General features: G+C 32.5%; 1 protein-coding gene across 4 annotated transcripts; it reads left to right on the forward strand.

The window, feature by feature from the left end:
- Window positions 1–981: 981 nt before the first annotated feature.
- Window positions 982–18,347, forward strand: LOC149491129 (DENN domain-containing protein 1A). 4 transcript variants are annotated; one of them, XR_016316404.1, is made up of 15 exons: window positions 982–1,220; window positions 1,808–1,963; window positions 2,354–2,491; window positions 3,095–3,278; window positions 3,592–3,849; window positions 4,230–4,331; window positions 5,028–5,140; window positions 5,261–5,369; window positions 5,846–6,034; window positions 7,055–7,087; window positions 9,963–10,069; window positions 10,797–10,977; window positions 11,667–12,029; window positions 15,884–15,990; window positions 16,183–16,299. XR_016316404.1 is itself a non-coding variant. In XM_089701605.1 (14 exons), exons 1-14 carry the CDS (start codon window positions 1,204–1,206, stop codon window positions 16,429–16,431), a joined length of 2,199 nt encoding a protein of 732 aa, XP_089557731.1. In that variant the 5' UTR covers window positions 982–1,203; the 3' UTR covers window positions 16,432–18,347. The 4 variants fall into 4 exon arrangements, 3 of the variants coding, with proteins under 3 accessions (XP_089557731.1, XP_089557915.1, XP_089557805.1); XM_089701605.1 differs by lacking the exon at window positions 15,884–15,990 and having other exon boundaries at window positions 16,183–18,347; XM_089701789.1 differs by lacking the exons at window positions 11,667–12,029; window positions 15,884–15,990 and having other exon boundaries at window positions 16,183–18,347.
- The last annotated feature ends 2,270 nt before the right edge of the window (window positions 18,348–20,617 follow it).

Raw genomic sequence — 20,617 nt, forward strand, 5'->3', positions numbered from 1 at the left:
CCTACCTTTATCCTTAAATTATTATTTAATAACAAATTTACTGACATGTAGGTAACTAACTAGTTAGTAATGAGTTCTTTTTTAATAAATTTGTTGGTTTAACATAAATCATAACTAATGATTATGTTAAATTATCTATTACAAAAATTATTAGGTACAATTATAAATGAGATTGTCGGTAACGCTTTTACGTCTGAACCACTGTATCGATATTGATGAAATTTCGAAAATAAATAGTTTTTTGGTAAAACCTATCCATGATACTGTCATACCTAGCTACTATAATATCTAATTTGAAAGTGTTTCTTTTTTTTAATTATTAATCTCTTTAAAGTATGATTTTCTTTTACGTGTTGTTGTATTATTAATTTTGTGTTTTGGAAGGCCTTCCCAAAATACAGGCTCAAGGTAACATACCGAAGCTTCTTTTAAACGCCATAAAATATCTCATTCTTATTTCTTATGAATAAAGTGTGATTATAGGAAGACCCAACAAGGTGCGAATGAGAATCACTACAATAAATGTAACAAAGGGTGTATGTCCTTCTATCACTTCGTATAAATATTGATATAGTAATTTAGGTAATGTTTACAGGTGTAGCTATGTACCTACGAATTTTGATTCTTTAAGATATTACAATATAAATAATTACGGACGTAAACCACTTAAGTTATTCCTACTACATACTGATTCGACCGCCTCCTTGGTACAGTGGTAACGCGTGAGATAACCGAGGGGACATGGGTAGTGGGTTCAATTCCCGATGAATAATATAAAATCATGGATTTTTTGTATATTTGGGATTTGGTTACAGAAAAATTTACAATCAACGTTACGAACCCTCCATACCTAACTGAATGTGTTTAAGAAAAATTTATTGTAATCTGTGATCACATTACAGTTTTATCTGTTATGTTTTTTTGACACCGATGTGCAAGTTGTTTATAATCTGTGGTAATGTGTCCATCAAAAAGTCAATTAGTCAAACTCAAAAGAGAAGTGAAATAGCAGCAAAAAAGGTTGAGTCAATAACATCGTCTTTCATATTACTTCAGAATCTAAATCTAATAGAAATGTCCAATGCGGTGCAAAAGTGATTTTCAATGGCTTGTGATGTCTCATAAGAAACTCTTAAATGAAAAAGTTTCTCTCACTTGTAGCAATAAGATGTAAACGAAACATAAGAAGGTCCACGTCCAGACATGGGTTCCAGAATACGGTAACGAGAAAATATTTTCTAATTGCTTATCTCGTTGAATCATACACTAACTTTCATTTTTGTGATCGATTCGAACGTCATTTTTACCTTGCCAAATCACTTAACCTCATTTTTTTCTTTTGTCTCGACGAACAAGTTGGATTTAATTTTATTTTGCACTACTAATCGTCCGTTTCTACATGTGCATGAATTTGCCATCCACAATATTACCGCTTCCTGTGCTGGGATGATTCTAGTATGCAATTTACTCATAAATGTCAATAAGAGATGATTGGGTGTAGTTGAATAGTAATTGATATCTCCCCTCTGTTAGCGCACAACACGAGCGACCGCGCAGTATTTTTATATGTTTATCAACAGTTTGATAAGCATAGGAGTAGGCGTACAATTCAACAGATCACTTTTTACTTTAATTTATAATTTAATAATTGGTCAGTTAGGTAGTGACTTTGAAGTGTTAAAATGAATGAGTATGAAGTTTTGTGTTGTTATATTTCTATATAATTCTTCATTTTTTTATTGAAACACATTTTATTTTATAATAATGCTCAAATGCATATAAAAACAATGGTCTTCTAACATTTCAGAGACACAGTGCGATACTTATTTGAACTATTCTGTGAAGTCTCACCTGGAGATCAAATAAAGGAACCTTATATTGTAAAAAAATATCCAGATTCATATAGAAATGAAGAAGAGTTGAAGAATATTCCTAAATTCACATTCCCTTGTCAGTTTGATAAGTAAGTGATTTAGCGGTTTTAAACTGTTTAATGTGCTTTAAACTTTCCAAAATTCAAAGTATGAATTATACTACCATGTTCTTAAATTCTTTCCAATTTTAAGTGTTTAACCCATTGAGCCCCGAACGGCCCGATCGGTCCACGACACAATAGATTTTTTATTGTGTCTGTGATTCCGGGGCCTGAGTTATTAATAATAAAAAGAGAACAATATTAAACTTTTGGTGTAAAGCATTAGTTATAATTATTTTAAAACATGGTTTATCTATTTCTAATTGATAACAGGACAACTTATAGTCATCCTCTACAACATATTCTGTACATGTTATAATATTTTAAATTATTTATGTGAACAAAATTAATGAAATAATAATTATCTCATTTTTGCAGCACTTATATACAAAAATATTCTTTTGTATTGACATCAGTGGATTCAAAATATACATTTTGCTTTTGTCGATATGATCCGAAGGCGAACACCACATTTCTTATATTATCACATTTACCATGGCATGATATATTTTACAAGTGAGTATAAATTGTTTTATTAACATATAAATTATAATTATTTGTGTTTGTCGCAATGCAATTGCCTTTACTATTGATTGCTATTAAGCAGTATATTTTATTTGGTAATTTCCTTTTAGTATAAGATTTACTTAATCATTGTCAATTACTATTATTTACTCCAGTGAATATTTGATAGCAAGAATTGACTACATTCAGGAAAATCTTTGTTAGAGGTGGTGATGTTCTTATTGCACATTTTAATTATAATTAACCTTTATATTTTATACAATAGTAATGGCAGGGTTAATAAAAACATTTAAATTTGTTTAAAGATTTATACTAGAATTTTACTGTAGAAATTAAATGATCTTTTCACAGAACTTTAGTTGATTAAAAATTTATTTAATGATAATAATAATACTTTGTTTCTGTTATTGTATATGTAATTACATATTTCAGCAATGCATATATACAAACACTCAATCTTACAGTGCCATCATGCAATTTCGGCGAATTTTTTTTAATGTTACGCGACGTATATTTACTTTGCACTGCATATGTATATAATTTCAATCAGGGCTTCATGTCCAACTATGGTTACAATGACAAATGGTTTTTCAGTTTATTAAACTGCATAGCTAACCTAGCGAATAGTCCTGAGAGAGGGGAGCTGACGTCGTTTCTAGAAGCATGTAGGATACGGCCACCAATGCCTGGGCATACTCTCAAAGTCACATACAATGCTGGTCATAATGTGTTCTCCTGTCAATGCCCAGATAACAAGCTGCCGAGTATTCCAGAAAATGTAAGTAATCTTGTTGCGTTTTGGAGTGGCTTAAATAAATATAGGTAGGGAGTATTGAGTAAATTTGTGTTATTTAATACACCTGTGTTAGATCCACCAAAACTTTATCTTCACACTTAAATAAATAAAATTAAATAATTTGTAAATGCTAAGAAAGTACTGTGTTGTGTTGTGTTTCAGTAAATAAAATAAACTTACTGAAAACTGCCTGGTTCATTTCTACAAAACAACAAATGCAATAGAAACAAAAGATGTTTTATAATAAAGTACGAAGGCATGTGAAGTTTTATTGATTCCTCCATATAATTTCCAGTACAATCTCACGGAATACTTCAGCGCAATGGATGGTAAATGCATGGTGGGGCTATGGGCTGCACTACTACACGAGCGAAGGATAGCCATAGTCGCGTCAAAACCATCTCGTCTCTCAGCCTGCATTCAAGCCGCCAATGCAACACTATTCCCGATGTCATGGCAACACATATTCATTCCAATATTACCCAAACACTTGGTCGACTATCTATTAGCACCCATGCCGTTTCTTATTGGAGTTCCTGGGAACGTAATGAAGGTAAATTGTTGTTATATAACATGTGATGCAGTAGAGTAATGGATGCTCGAGATAAATCGATTTGTCCTTGTGTGCAGGTGTGTGATTTATTGTGAATTGAGATGCGTTTATTGGTGTTAAATTATTTATACATAGACTAGTTTATAAAGTTGACAGGGATCATATTACTCTATTTTCCAATTGATTTGTAGGCTCATTGGCAATCTAGTGCTGATCTTTTATGTTTCAAAATGTCGTGAACTTTATTAAAACTTTAACTTACGTTTGCTTATTTGTGCGTTGCTTGATATTTTTACAAATGATAATTACCATTACTGAAAAAATTTAAGCCTATGTAATATTTTCTTATAGCTTTTCTAAACCACTTTCTTTTGTAACAGATGGTGCGAATGTCGGAGCTTGGCGACGTTGTGATTTTAGATGTAGATGCAAATGAATTAAGATCTCCTTTTAATGATTTGGAAAGTCTTCCGCCTGAACTGGTAAGTTGAAAGTAAAACAACTCTCTTTATCGTCTCTTTTCATTGGTAAATAGGTTTTTAGTAAATAATTGTGTTCAAATAAATCTGTACCAAATTATTCAAACTATGGACTTAAATAATAGTTGTAATGTATGAAATCGGACACTTTTACCAATTTTGATGTTCGTCATACTTTTAATATTGGCCCTGAAGTCATTATTGAAAAAAATGTAGACATGTCATCTATTGGAATTTTTCCAAAGTATGTGTCACTCGTCTGTATCACGGTTATTATTTTACCAAGGACTTTGTCACATTCCCAGTTCCTATACAGATATGTATTAATAGATATGTACAGGTATACAAACTCACAATGAGTGTGTTTTTTATTAGCAATAGTTTCCGGATATATTTTTGTTAGGAAATTATATGTAGTTAACATTGAATTATTTCGCGGGGATGATATTGATACAATAAATTATTTATTTAAAATGCATTTGCTTAAATGGTCCATAGCTATTACAAAATTATATTTTTTTATTACAATTCCATTCATAATAATTTTCAAATTGGAATCTGTTATTGTAATCCGTTTCGTACATACTATGCTTATTTATTATTTGTCTTATTGGGAAAAAAACGGATGTTCACAATACAATATGAACGAAATTGTAGTAGTTCGTCAAATATAAATTATCAACATATTTTATATTTCAGGTTGCGAATCTAAGAAAAGCGTTAGGTGATAAACACGTGCTCGGTGATGTGGTGTCGAGGGCGTTCCTAAGAGCTTTAGTTTGTTTGATTGGAGGCTACAGGGATGCTATAAGGTTTGGCCATGTTTTACTGTAAAAAAAAAGAAAAAAAAAACTTAGTATGATTTAAAATATTATGTAAAAAAAAAAATGTAAATTATTTAGCTGAACTAACAGTATTTTTTTTTGTTACAGAATTGAACGAGGTGAACGAATAACATTCAATCCAGAGGCGTTCATTAAAACAAGGAAAAACATGCAGCCATTCCTTAAAAAAATACTCCAATCACAAATATTTCAACAGGTAAATGTTTATTTATACTCTTTAAATGAAATATATACCGATTGGGAAATTTAAAAAAAAATCACATATTACAATACATTTGTCTGAAGTATATTGTTAATTAAACAATTACATTTGTAGTACGTCCATTTATAATAATATATGGCGCAATCACGTAAAACAATGTTTTTGAAGTGAAACTTCTTTATCGGGGTTGGAAAAAATTTAGTGTAACATTTTTCCGTTACGCGCCATCTTGATTTTATCCCTACCACGCGTGATTGACGTATTTCTGTAAAGTTGCATATAGTAAAATATTTTTTGAAAAATAAAGACATAAAGAAGTTTCACTTCTTACATGTGTACACTATAAGTACACGCACACATTTTTTTTCCTTAACTTTAAAGTATATAGTCACAAACGGCCCAAAATCACACTAACATATTTTTTAACACGCAGTCATTTTGGTGTTAAATTATTTTCATTATAATTTCAGTTCATAGACGAGAGGCTGGACCTCTTGAACTCCGGGCGGGGCTTCAGCGACGAGTTCGAAGTGGAATGCAACAATTTCGCCGACAAATTAAACACCGGCAGCGGGCAAAGGTTAAAAAAACAATACCGCGATTGGGCCAAAAACGTCAAAAAGGAAGGAGGCGCTTTCTTCAAGACCGTCAAAGATAAAGTATGTTTTTTTTTCTTTTATGCCTAGTTCTTTTTTTTATATTTATTTTATGCCTATAAGCAATAGTGATTATGATAGCTTTATGTGCGTGGGTGCCTTGTATATGTAAAGTGATTATCGCTTATGTGTGGGTGCATTTTGTATGTATTGCGATTCTTTCTGTGTTTCTTGAGTGTGTTTCGAAATTAGTGTCCGTGTTTTAAAGACTTTTTTGGCAAAGTTTATGTTTTTTTTTTATTAAGATGTTTTAATGTCAATTCATGTGTTTGGAAAATATCTGTACATGTAAAACAGAATCCAATATAGCGTGTAATGAGTGTTTCTATCCATCCAGTGATTTATTGCTTATGAATATTCAATTTTTTGAGTACCAAATTTAATAACAGAGCAGGCTGAAGTGTGCAGTAAAATACAGATATGAACAAATCAATCAATTTTAGATATATAGCATATATTACAATCTCTGTCTCAATCTGTCTGTCTCGCTTTACACTCATAAACACACAAAAACTGCTACTGCGTGGGATTGAATGCAATATTCTCAACGTTGATGGTTGAAAAACATGGTTAATTTATATTTCATTTTGTTTTTCCCTTATACAATATGAAATATCAGATAAATATTATATTGCTACTGCATATTGGTGTTCTATGCAAATTAAAGTATGGATCTCTATTGCTTGTGTATTTAAAAAATCTTTTCGTAATGCTTCGAGGATTTGGTTTAAATTTATATATAACTTTTAATTTTCGGTAAAAATTTATTTAACAACTTATAAAATAATATACCTTTTTCAAACATACTTTGTTAAATACTAAAAAATTAAGCAACGCTTTCATATTCACTCTTACACTACAATTGCTTTACCACTTTTCATAAATCGACACGCCTCATTACAATTTCAACCCTAAACACTTACACATAAGGTAGGATATCCACAAGCAATAAATGTTACATGTTGCATGCGTGCTTTAACTACAAGGGACTGTCGTATTGCTTACAACTGTGAATATTTACAGGCGAATCCCGCAGTACAATCGGCTGTGAAAACGGTGAGTCAGTCAGTGACTGTCAATGTAAACTGTCTAGTGTTCACGGCTTAGTGGAAAGTACTGTGTATTGTGTGTGGTTGAAGTCAAAAATATATTATTTATGTCACGGTTTTGGTCATTTATTATGTTATGATATTTATTATTTATGTAAATTGTTATTGAGTGATGTTTTGAGGGAACCAAACTTTGCATTTGTTGTTTTCTTGTTATGTATCTGTGTCATTTGAACTAAACTGTGCCAGTGTCGTTTGAAGTCAAATAAAAAAATTATGGTTAAAGAATGCATTCTACTTTTGATAAAGCTAAGAGTAGTAAACGTAGATTATTTGTTGTAGACCCACATCAAATAGAATTGACCATTTACATAAACTTGTATAAAATAAGTTACATAGTAAGAATTTGAATCTTTATGTTTTAGGGCCAAGTGAACTCAATATAATCAAATTATAGAGGCTTTTCATATTTTTATAATGTGAATTATTTATTAGCTAAAACGTCATCTCTATGTGACATGTTATTCTTGTGATACGTCTATTTCGTATAAAAAAAAAAACACTAAAGTTTGGTAAACTCAAAGCCTCTTTGATAAAATAATGCTATTTGATATATTTTTGATTGAGTATTATTATATCTAGATATTCTATACTATATTTTCATTAGTGTTATGGGTATATGTAATATTTGTTTATTGTTATTACTTATACGATCTATGTGTGTAATATTTTTGTAATTGTTTTATTTTATATTCTTCATTTGGTGTTATATATTTTATTTATATAGCTTTCATGTACATTTACTTAGGTATAAATATTATTTAGATGGTTTCTATGTTTTAGTTGATTTTCTAACTATGTAGTTAGTTTGTAACGATGATGTACATTCCACAAAGTAGTGAATAAAAAGCACAGGGTTAAAGTATTTATTGCATGTATTGCATCCCGTTTGTCACTTGATTGGACAAAATCCTGATTACCCCAATTCTTAAACAATACGTTATATGGTTTATATGGTTTTAAATTGAAAATTGTACACATTGATTGTTAATACAGTAGTTAAGGCACTTCACGTAACGGTATATAGGTAAAGAACCAGAATCAAATTAATATAAGATACTAGCGGTCCGCCCCGGCTTCGCCCGTGGTACCTACATGTTTAAACTATCCTATCTCTCAAGTTGAATCGAACTGCACATGGTGTGCGAATTTTATTATAATCGGTTTAGTGGTTTAGGAGTCCATTGAGGACAAACATTGTGACACGAGATTTATATATATTAAGATATATTATTTTTTATAAATTAGTAAATGTCTTTTCCAAATTCAACATTCTTATAAGGACATCTTATGTTGCGATTGAACTCTCCTTTCGTGGCGTATTTTTAGAACGTACGCTGTAAAAGTAAATTAATTATTATTACACATAGGCAGATATACATATTTGTATATTTAGTAAAGTTATTGTTTTTTATCAATTTTATATTGCTTTTTGCGTTTTTTAAATAATTATAGTTGTAGCTGCTATTTACATAGAAATGTAAATATAATAGCAGAATAAATAAATTCCGAATTATGAATATATTTCGTATCGTTTAAGAATTGGGATGAAAGCACGATATTATCTATAATAACGGGTGATTTTTTAAGAGGTATAGGATTTGATTTTCAAAAAAAACACAAAAAACTTGAAAATGTTGATGTAATCTATAATGGAATTGATAAAACGATCAATATAATTTAATGTTTGAAGATGATTTCATGCAAATGATGGCCACGGCTCCGGTTTAGATGGCCCATTCGCATTTCGGCACACTCTACAACATATCGGCCGGTATATCACGAATACTTAAATGCTTCAATATTGGCTACCAGTGCGTCAATCGTTGCTGGTTTATCCCTGTAGGCATAAGAAATAGTCCAAAGAAGTTTGATCACGCGATCTAGGCGGCCAATCGACGGGCCCAAAACGTGAGATAAACTGTTCGCCGAAGACGGCTCTCAATTGGGCTATTGTTTCGCGTGCCGTGTGGTATGTGGCACCGTCTTTTTGAAACCACGTGTGAGACATGTCCAATTCTTCCATTTTGGGCAAAAAAAAATAAAATCGCCAATCGATGAAGTGCATCGCGCACTTCTTAACCGACTTCACACTCTCTTAACCGAGCATGCATTTTGATAGTAAAATTCAATAATTTGCAAGCGTTGTTCGTTCGTAAGTCGATTCATGGTTAAATTATAGACCAAACTGAACAAGTTTGATACAGACACAAGACACGATTCACGCGTGATCTATCAAAAACAGTATTGCCAAAAAGAAACCAACAAAAAAATCACCCTTTATTATGTTCGTTTGCTAAATATATTTTTTTATAATTATTTAATTGTTTTGAGCAGCTATTCTAGATGACATAATAATCTGTTGCAGATGCAATATGGTACACGTCCAAAATCAATTACACCCAAATTTTACGATACAATTCTAGGAATGGTTATAAATTTCAAAGAAATACATAGTATGTTTTTAACATGGGTCGGTTTTACCACTTCTGAATATATTGTACTGTTAGCTTGTCTATGAGTTAAAATGACACATAATATAAAAAGATGTCTGTTACATGTACTGTCTCTATTAAAGGTTATCAGGAAGAATCTATCAAAAACTATAGCGATTTATAAATGATACATTCATCATTTTAAATACAAGATGGATGTGATATTATATTGTAATAGTATCTTACAAAGTAATCATAAATTGTACTTACACGAAAAAAGCTTAGTCAGGGTCAAAATGCTGATTAATTTTAAAAACAATATTTATATATATGCAAGAAGCTATAAATATTCTATATCGATTATGTAATAATACATCTCTTCCAAAGGTCCGACAAGGCGGCAAGAATGTGAAATCGGCTGTGAGAGGATTAAAAAATAAAATGCCTAAAACGGGATCTAGACCATCCTCTATAAATACTACAGACGATAGCAGGTATGTATTTTCAGCTGTTTTTTACATATTGGTATAGTCTTTAAAATGAAACGTAGGAATTTCAAGACCCATATTAAGTATAATATGGCTAGTAAGCCACCGCCGCTTCGCCCGCGTATTCAAGGGAAATTCCCATGGTAATGGTGGCCTTTATCACCCTAAACTCTACAGACAAAAGTCATACTATAAAATCAGCCTGTTGTAACATAAAGGACCGAAGGATAATCGATTTTATATCTTTTGTTCAACTTTTATCTACTAAACTAAAGTATTGATCAATTTGTTTCATATAAAATTGACGCAGGCTCTGCGTCCTGTATAGGTACCAAAATTCCTTGCAATGTTTTGAACTTGTGCCTCCACTCAATGTATTTATTCATCTATTCACTCCTACAATTGCGTGCAGTTTCGTACTTGTATTGTACCTTCACTTTATTTATGTATTTATTCATCTATTCACTCCTTTTGTTGCGTATAACGTTCAAAACTTGCACCTCTATATACATATCTATTAACTAGCTGCTCCGCGCGGTTTCACCCCCGTGGCTCCACTCCTGTTAGTCGTAGCATGATGATACATAGCCTATAACCTTCCTCGATAAATGGGCTATCTAACAGCGAAAGAATTTTTCAAATCGGACCAGTAGTTCCCGAGATTAGCGCGTTCAAACAAACAAACATACTCTTCAGCTTTATAATATTAGTATAGATTAATTCCTTCGTCCAGGTTCTCCTGCGGCTCCGCTACCCCGGTATCCTCCGACTCGGACGCGTCCCCGTGCCGCGAGCCTCCCAACGAGCCGGCCCTCCCGCTAGACTTGCTCACGGAAATGGAGTTCCTCTTCACAAAGAGGAGGGACAGCTTCCCGGGCACGCCGAGAGATACCGCCAGCCTGCCTGATAAAGCCGTGAGTCTGATGCTCTGTTCGGTGTACGGGAGTGCGGTGAATTAAGGTAGAGTAGAGTAGAGTGAACAGGTACCTTCTAGGGAAGCGCGTTCCATCTTAGACCACATCTCAGCTTAACATCAGGCGAGATTGTGATCAAGCGCTTCCCTATTACCAATAAAAAAAAAGGTATAAGTTGGCAATTACCCCTTGTGGATATCGTTAATAGGTACATCGAGATACTCCTGCTTCTAGTATTCTTGATTCACCGTCCGACTTGTACACCGTGCAAATTCTGTGATGGGACATTTTAGATTTTTTTAATTTCGTAGTGTCTTAAATGTTTCAATTAATAGTTTAGATGGCCGTTTCATATGCTTTAACTCATAGCTTTTGATACGCAGCCGGTTAGTTCTAGTGTAGAGTTGGACACACTCTGGGTACTGACTATCCTGTACATATACTGTATACAACTCTCTAGCTCTCTAATTAACATTTCGCACTCAGCACGTGTCAAAAGTTATGACGGATCTTGGATGATATCGATGTGTATTTAGCGCTTTCAAAAGTCGTCAGTGTATGTGAACGCATTCGTCGGCCGCGTATGCTTTACGTGTACGAGCTTCGCACCGGTCGGTACGGACCGCGCATGCGCAGGACGGCGCTCGCTCGGGCGCCGCGGCACATTATCGTAACGTTTTTATTTGCAGAAGACCCTGTCACCACAACCCCCACCCCGGTTACTGGACCGTCCCCACCCCCCCGTCCGCTACCCGATCGTATCCACGGAGCGGCTAGTTGATATCACGGACGCGCCCGCGCCCCCGCCCCGCGCTCTGCCCGCGCCCTCTACGCACTTCGTCAGTAACATCACAAAGAACGCGCCCAAAGCGAGCGACTTCCACACGAGCACCATTCGCTTCTCGGAGGGCGGCGACAAAGCGAAATTGAAATTGACGCTGTCGAACCAAAGGCGGCAGTCGAACGCGTGCAACGGCGGCGCGGTGAAGCTGCCGGCCCCCGCGCCCCCCGCCCGCCCCGCCCGCCCCCCGCACAAGCCCCGGACGCAAGAGGTAATTCTGATATGCGCATTTGTTATCCTATCCGTCCTCCTGGTGTACGTCAGAGATGTTGCATACGCACACTGATGCGAGTGGCCCGAACGCACTAACACTATACTGTATCTATTTATGCGACTGTTGTTAACGAGTGACCGATATACATGTAACATTGCATCGCTGTCCGTTCATTCCGGGTGATCCCTCCCTTCCCGTACACGCGAGTTGAAACGTAAAACTCGCCGCGTCCCGAGCAATTAGGCAGGGGTTCAGGGAAGGATCTCGTCGCTGCTGACTAATGGTTATATAATTAATATTTATCGAGCCGTTCCATTAACGGAGTGTCGGCGCGGTGTTTCTCCCTATAATCGCTTTTTATACCGCTTTTTGTTTCGCTTTTGCATTACGTTATATTAATTGTTATAGGAATGTTGCTCAGTTACGGTGTATACGAAACGTTTTCTCTGTGATCTTATGTGATTTTGTAGAGTATGGATTAGTGAGGTTTGCTCCGAGGAATGTCTTTTGAATAAATATCTCTATACACTTTATCCGCATGAGGCATGTCTTAGTTTACACCCTTAGCATCAATAACTTACAACGATACTTAATTTTTTTATGGTCTAATAGTTTAATTTTATTTAGGAAAATTTATATTATAAATACAAATTTAATGGCTATTATTGTGATATAAAGTGTTTCGATTTACACTTAAAAATAAGAAATTTTGAGGGAAACTTTATATTTGACTGAAAAATTGAATTATGGTCATTAAAAAGACGATTTATTATGATTAGTTTAAAGTTTCCAATCCATCACATTTAGTGACTTTGTACTTAGTACATAATTTTATTACCTATTTAGAATTTAATCTAAAAATTGCATTTTTCTTCAATGAATAATCTTAAATTATTTCTAAAATATCTTGTCATTACAAGTGTTAATTATAATTTTATATTCCAATATGTGAACAAATATATTTATTCTTATAATAATATTATTACAGTAAAGAGAAATATACTTCAAGTATATGCGTTTGAAATAGTCAAAAATATCTTTGCAGTTCAATAACCTTTTACTGCCAAGTAATTAACGTGTATATTAATGTTATTGCTGAACTGTGATAATGTATATTTATAATTTATCAAACATTTAGATTATTAAGTGATTTATCACATTTTATGGAATGAGTGTTTAATTATAATGAATATTGTATCAAACGATTAGTCCAGTGTCTTTAAATCTACGTCAAAGACATAAATTTCCTGTAATACTATATTTAAAAAATTTGTTCCTTCTTATATTATGCGAAATATTTATTTTTTGTAAATTTTATTCCTAAAATTTAAAATAATTAAAACTTTAATAACTAGAGCATAATACCTAAATTGATATTATTTAATTTAAAGCCTGTTCGACAGTGCACATTTATTAAGCATTACAATTATTATTATTTTGTTTTTACATTTATTATTTGTTTATTTTTAAAATAAAATTATTTTATAATCAGTGCAAAATGTTGTTTTATTTCTTAGTTTTATTTTGTTATTGATTTAAGTTAACGGAAAATTTCTAGAGGTTTCCATGGAATGCTTGAGAGGCCAGTAATATTATTTATTCTCGTTACTTACATGTAGTTTCAAAATTGTTTTTTTCAAAGAGTTTCAAAGAGTTTTTTCATTCAGGGTTTTTATTCATAGATATTTTTGACTACTTTGAACGCAAGATAGGCACCAATTGTTTTAACTTTTCAGGCGCTATGTAACGTTTATTTGGTATATTTTAAGATCACTTTCGTACTTCGTATTAAGAATATAAATTACCTATTTGAAGATAATAAATTCTACGTACAATTTTGCGATTCAGTTTGTACTATATCATACTATAAAGTATTTTATTATTATAATAATAGGTATAGAATGTACGTTCTCTAGAACTTTCGAAATAAAATACGAAACAATTTGGTGTTATCTCGTTAAAGCGCAGATGTTACATTGTTATTATTATGGGCACTAAACGTAAGAGGTGATGGTGGAAATGCGTCGTTATTCTTCTTGTATCATATTACGAGAAATGTTATGACGTCATCACATCCCTTTAATGTGAACAGAGAATAAGCCTTTTGATTCGCAGTATTAAATCCACGTAGGTAATATGTTGAGCGCATGAAAAATGTAATATTTTCGTTTATCATTCATAATTGCCACCATGATTACATTTTGAGATATATTTATGGTGCATATGCTTCATTTATCTTTTCAAGTAAATCTAAGTAGGCAAATATAAACGCAACTTTGAAAGACATTCGTGACAAAATTTTAAGAAGATTGCGAAAAAATTGCACTAAATTACATTTTCGTTGAATACATTGCATGATACAGAAACATTGTAACGTCACTGTCCCAATGAATATAAGGACTTAGAATAGGTTCACTTTTAATTTTCTGTGCTTATACTGAGCACGGTGATGTCTGCATGCACGCACTAAATAACCAAAGGTTTAAGTCTCATTGGTTGGGTGAAGGTTGAAGGTTGAATACTGTGACCCTTGTCTAAGATCATATTACATGTTCTTTAAATCCTTGGAATAAAGCATGTATATGTGTACGCATTGTGTCTGTAAATACATATGATGTGTTAACGTGAATTTCGAATGACTTTCTCTGCTAGATTACGCAACACTGATATGGAAATCAAAACTCAATTAAAACACGTTTTATGTGAAATATCAAATATGCGATATTGACCGGATCATGACCGAAACTATTAAATGTGTTTTTATCTCAGAAAAACAAAAAATAACTATCGTTTTATGATAAAGTTGATGTAATAAAAAGGGTGTTATAAAATTTATTTAATTATTGACGTATTCATCTGGAGATATTTTGTTTACTTGATAACGTAGAGTACCTATTACATTTTTATGTTAAACATCTCTTGGTAAATAGAAGACTGAATGAAACAAAACATTTTGTTGTTAAACATATACTTATTTAAATATTATAATCTTGAAATATGTTTGATTTTCTGAACATTGTTACCTACGTTAGAAATTCTTGTTGAATAGAAAATATCTATTTACTATACTTCTAATGTTAAAGTTTATAGTTACCAATGTAATTCTCTTATACGTATTCTATATTTTTAATTGGTCCGAAGCCCTATTCCTAGTAAAGAGTTTGAAATGAAGATAAAGCGTCTTGAATATATATTTATAACCCAAATTTTTAGCATCCACATGCAACTCTGTATTGTGTTTCGCACTGCACAAATTAATAATTATTATACAATTAAATATTTTTATTAATTATTTTCAGGGTATCGCTATAAATTATATGTTTCGTGTTTGTCTATTCCCTATTCGTGCTTTCGTCAATATAATGCATGAATGATTTTAAATGTACTATTCGGATAAATAATAATAATAACTCGGGTACACATATACTAAATAAAGTATATATTATTTATTCTTTCCCACTAATTGCTAAGAGAGTAATTCGTATGTAATCTAATTGCAGCAGCTTGCTAAGCTTAAAAATAACGCATGGAAAATCCAATAATACGAATAAAATTAAAATACATATATAATAATACCTAATTATATTAGCTTTAATAATATTATATTGTCTATTGTTTAACGTCCTGTTTTTATAAATTGAAAAAAAAAGGAAAAAAAGAAACATTTTAAATTCACCTTAAAAATTTAATCTTACACAGTAAGTGGTTTTTAATTATGCAAAAAATTATTCTAGAAGTAAATACATATTAGATAGAGATAAAATTGAATCAATATTGTCAACTCATAGCCGAAACGTCCTATGTGAATGTAGCGCGTTGTGAAATCTCGCAATTGAACGTTTCTTTTTCAGACCCAAGTCAAACCGATTATATGGGAGATACGGAACGGCGAGAGTATATATTTCTAAGACGTCTATACAAATATATTAAAATATTCCAAATTTATTGCACGTTCTCGGTAAGTTATTGTTGCATTAGTATTGTGGGTGTCCGTAGTTTGGCGTATATAGTGCATGTGAGCGCCTGTTTGCTACAACCTATTCAGTACCTTCGTAAGTCTACATAGAGTTGGATTTCCAGTCAGTGTTGCGAGTGGGTTGTATGGGTACGCCGGTATACCGCTTTGTGTTAACTCACGTGTTTTTTTCAGTCGTGTGGCTCTGACGTGGATCTCATAAAACTGGACGATTCGCCGACGGGCCTCGAAGATTTCGATCCACTCAAGTATCGGGATAGAAAAGAGAAAATCGAAAATATCAAATCGTCCACCGATAGTGCGCTTTTGCACGAATACGGTTTAGATTTCAGCCAGTTCGGTTTGTCGAATTTCACGAGTACTTCGAGCGCTGATCAGGAGACGTCGTCCAGTGTGCCCAAAGGGTGGACTACGTTCAACTAATCCTTACGCTTTATGTTATATAACATACAAATAACGCGCGGGAAAACGTACCTAATAGAGTATTCGATCTGTGGTTCGTTTGAAATCGAAAGTTTTTTTAAATTGATGTTCTCATTGCTTTTTTGGCTGCGTAATTTTTATTAATATATATCTATAGAAATGGATTTACATATAGACGTAAAAGTTAAAGTAATGAGATGATAAATAATTATAACTGTATAGATCGAAGGGACGTCGCTTTTGTATTTTAATGTTTATAATTTTAATTATTTATTTAGTTATATTGTACATAATGTTACATATCAACGAGATTTGTAAATTAAATACGTTTATCTTTAATTAATATTACATCTGTATATTGGTAAATGAATTGTATTATACTTTATATTATTTATGTTATTGTGAAGGAAACGTTTAAAGACACTCGACATCGAAAGTCACAAGAAACTTTTATAATAAAACATACATAGTTACCTCACCATCACACTGGATATTTCGAAAATAAACTATCCTTGTATCCTGTTAAGTTCAACAATACATAAACACATGTTATATATTATTATAAGATACCATGAAATTAAACTACGTTATTTACTAATACAAACATCGAAAAATCATCGTCTTCTATTTTATACCCATTCAAGCCAATGGAAACACTCTGAATTTATTACTGCATACACAATTAATATAAAATACTCTGGATTCATCACATTTCAAACGTATTTCCAAATGAAATTAATGACGGCAAAGTTGATTTTTTTATTTATTTATCTTTTTAAACGCACACGGATTTCTACCGATATTAAAAAGGAATGCAGGAATTTTAAAGTATGAAAGAAAATTCGACAAGTTCCGCACGTATAATATTGATAAAGCTCTGTCTCTCCCTTTTATAATTCCAAATACTTGAAAATGAAAAAGAAGGACACTATTTTAAGGATTTTTAAAAGGGTAAAAATCTATCACATACAATGTCTCTCGTGCCAAATACAAAACATTTAATAACATCTTTGCCGTTATAGATTTAAGAATTAATGCTCGTATGTTTGATTTTTACGCTTGAATAATAGATTGAAAGCTTGGGATCTTGGGATGTAAGAATACCCCACGCATCGCGAATATTTTCATAATTGCTTTCTGTTCTTCCGTATTGTTATATTTTGTTGTTATTATTTTTTATTATCTGTTGTATCATCTCAACTCGAATGTAACTGGAGCTATGTTTTGTGCTGAGTTTTAATTTCTATTTGTTACGTTTTTGATATTCAACGTATGTTTTTTAATCTCTAATCACATTAATATTTAACAAAAATTGATATAAATTGAATCGTTAGAATTTTAATCTAACATGAGATATATTATATAATATTATTTACACATACATTTTTTACAAAGTACCTTAAATTCAACGTAAAACATAGTTCGAACAATGTTTTAAATCGTGATGATTTTAAAATTATTCCATATAAATTATTGAAGTACAATTAGATGTACGTAAAATAAGGGATTTGTCTATTTAATTTATACTATATGTATGATAATTGAAATGGGTGCGTAGTCATAGCATTAACGATATTTTTAATATAAACCTATGGCCATCCAGGAAATTGTCCCTGAGTTTTATTAAAATTTTTACATAAATCGCACACAATAATACCTACTCTTGACAATAGCTTGGTTAAGTAAACTGTAAAGTTTTTGTATGAATATAAGCCCTAAGTAGGTACCTATTCTACGTAGTTTTGGCACCCATTCCAATTATCTTAAATATAACGATCGCTATTTTTGTAAGGTGCTGTATGAAAATTTTATGATTTGAAATGAACTGATTATTTATTGAATGGACTTATAATGAGAAAATATTGTAAAATTATATATGAAGTCTTGAATAAAGGTTGATAAATTACTTTTAGGCTCAAAAATATGTTTTACTCTATTGAATACAGTTTGTGTGTTTATTTCCCTCATACTACGTTTTCAGTATAAATTATTTTTTCTGAAGGTTATTGCAAATTATTTGTAGTCAGTTACAACTTAATAGTAAATTGAAGTATCTAAAGCTTATAATATATACTTAGGTACCTATTATTGTTCAGTACATATAGAGTCACTACATAGTATAAAACAAAATCTATACTAAAATAGGTACGATTCAATTAATTCACAGTTTAAATTAAAATGTGAATTTGTCACAACTGAGGTCTATACTAGAGACTAGACTTATCTCCTCTTCCTCGAGCTTAAAGGTTTACTCTAAAAACTTGAAATTATAAAGAAAGCAACGACCGCCAATAATATAATAGTCTGTCTTTTATAAGTATCAGATTTTATTGCTATTTACGTAGTGTACTCATAAACCATCTATTTCTTATCCGTATTGCTCGAAAATTTACAATGTTAATTATAAATAGGTACACTGTGTGCCAACACATTAGTCGTCGCCAAAATTTTACTTACCAACATTTTGTTTGAATAATAAATCCTTTAATGGATTCATTTGATAACAATATCTGATTATTAAGCTGATAAATATTCTATAGCAGATGGTATCTATGTATGTATAGGAGGTATGCTTTATGTTGGATGTGATACAAAGCTTTGATAAAAATACCGATTTTATCATAGCTATGATTAGAGCACGATTATGTAGGTATCATACGGTGCATATTACATATTGTATAATTTTATAAGTTTCAATTGTAACCAGGGAGTTTTATCGGTGCTTCTGAGATAATGTAATAAAGCTGAAGATTTTGTTTGAACGCAGTAATCTCAGGAACTACTGATTCGTTTTGGAAAAAGCAGCAGGTATTCAAGTTGCATTTCCTTACGAGAGACGGAAATAAATAGTCCGTAAAAGTAGTTTAATTTATATAAGTAACTATGCATTAGCTAAAGATTAAACGTTTTCAATAGCTCGCCGAAGAAAGCTTGCCATCAACCAAAAGTGTCCAGTAACGCACTCAAGTTGAACTAGGTCACCCGATTGTTGTCCAGGCATAGGTAAATGCTCATTGTTGCCTGTTGGCTAATAGTAATACCGAAATTTCGTGGGCTATATTCAATGCTATGCTATATGGTGCCGGTGTGGACTTTTCTACAGCTAGGAGTAATGAATGTAGATGTAGAATAAGTAGAAAGAAGAGCTGACTGGAAAAACAGTTTAGAACTGAAGAAATCACTAGTTACTTAGTATGTGTACTTATTCTAATGTTAGAACAAATCATACATTAATCCTTAACCGTTAATTGATACCGTTGAACCGTGATTTGATACTCGGAACACACCACGAAGCGGTGGCCCGCCAATCGCACGAAGAATTACGTGACCATCCTGTGAAAGGCTTCGGGATTATGTTGTAGGTACCTACATGTTTAATACAAAACTCGTTACATATAGGAATTTACATAGTACGTATTTTATGACTTGATTGAAGTTGATTGTGTGTGACAAGTGTGCCTCGCCGATGGCCCGATGCCTTACAGTGTCGATCTGAATTAAAGTGAAAAGCTTGGAATTAATCCGACCTTTCTGATGGCACCCGCGGATGGTTACATTGTGCTCTGAACAGTGTAATAATGGGTTTAACGAAAATTCAATTTACTGATAGCCAATAAAATGGATTTATAGTGATGTGACGCGTTTTGTATTATCGGCGCCGTCAGTTGGCAGTAATTGCCTTACCTTTGATGGTTCCGCATTAAGCTGGCTACAGTTTTACTATAATAATATCGTTGCTTACTTTTTTGTTGTAGCTGTTAAAGCTTGTCGTGAAAAGGGTAAATTTTATGATAACGCCGGAGAATTTTTAATAATGGACTTTTTAATATATTGTAGCGACAAGCGGTGTAAACCCGAATCAAGCCGCCATTGGAAGCTAGGTCGGAAGGGCTTATTTTTATACTCGGAATACATTTCTTACCACTGTAATAATAAGTTTAAATTAACTTAATTGTCCTACTTACCTATAACTAAATTGTCCTATATACATATTATTTATAGATATACCCTCGTCAAAGGCGATGTCCAGCGCAGGCTAGCTCTAAATTATTGAATCTTGATCTACAAAGGGAAGACAAATCGACCATGCGATGAGGAAGGTAAATCGAAGAACCTGACCTTGTGTATAAAGTGTAATGTATTCTGGTATCGACAGTTAATCTAAATGTATGCTGCTAATTGCGAC

The sequence above is a fragment of the Colias philodice genome, chromosome 1 (genome assembly GCF_061535455.1).
Source record: "Colias philodice isolate Cphi_HAF_F1 chromosome 1, ilColPhil1 Martin Lab GWU primary, whole genome shotgun sequence".
Lineage (NCBI taxonomy): Eukaryota > Metazoa > Arthropoda > Insecta > Lepidoptera > Pieridae > Colias > Colias philodice.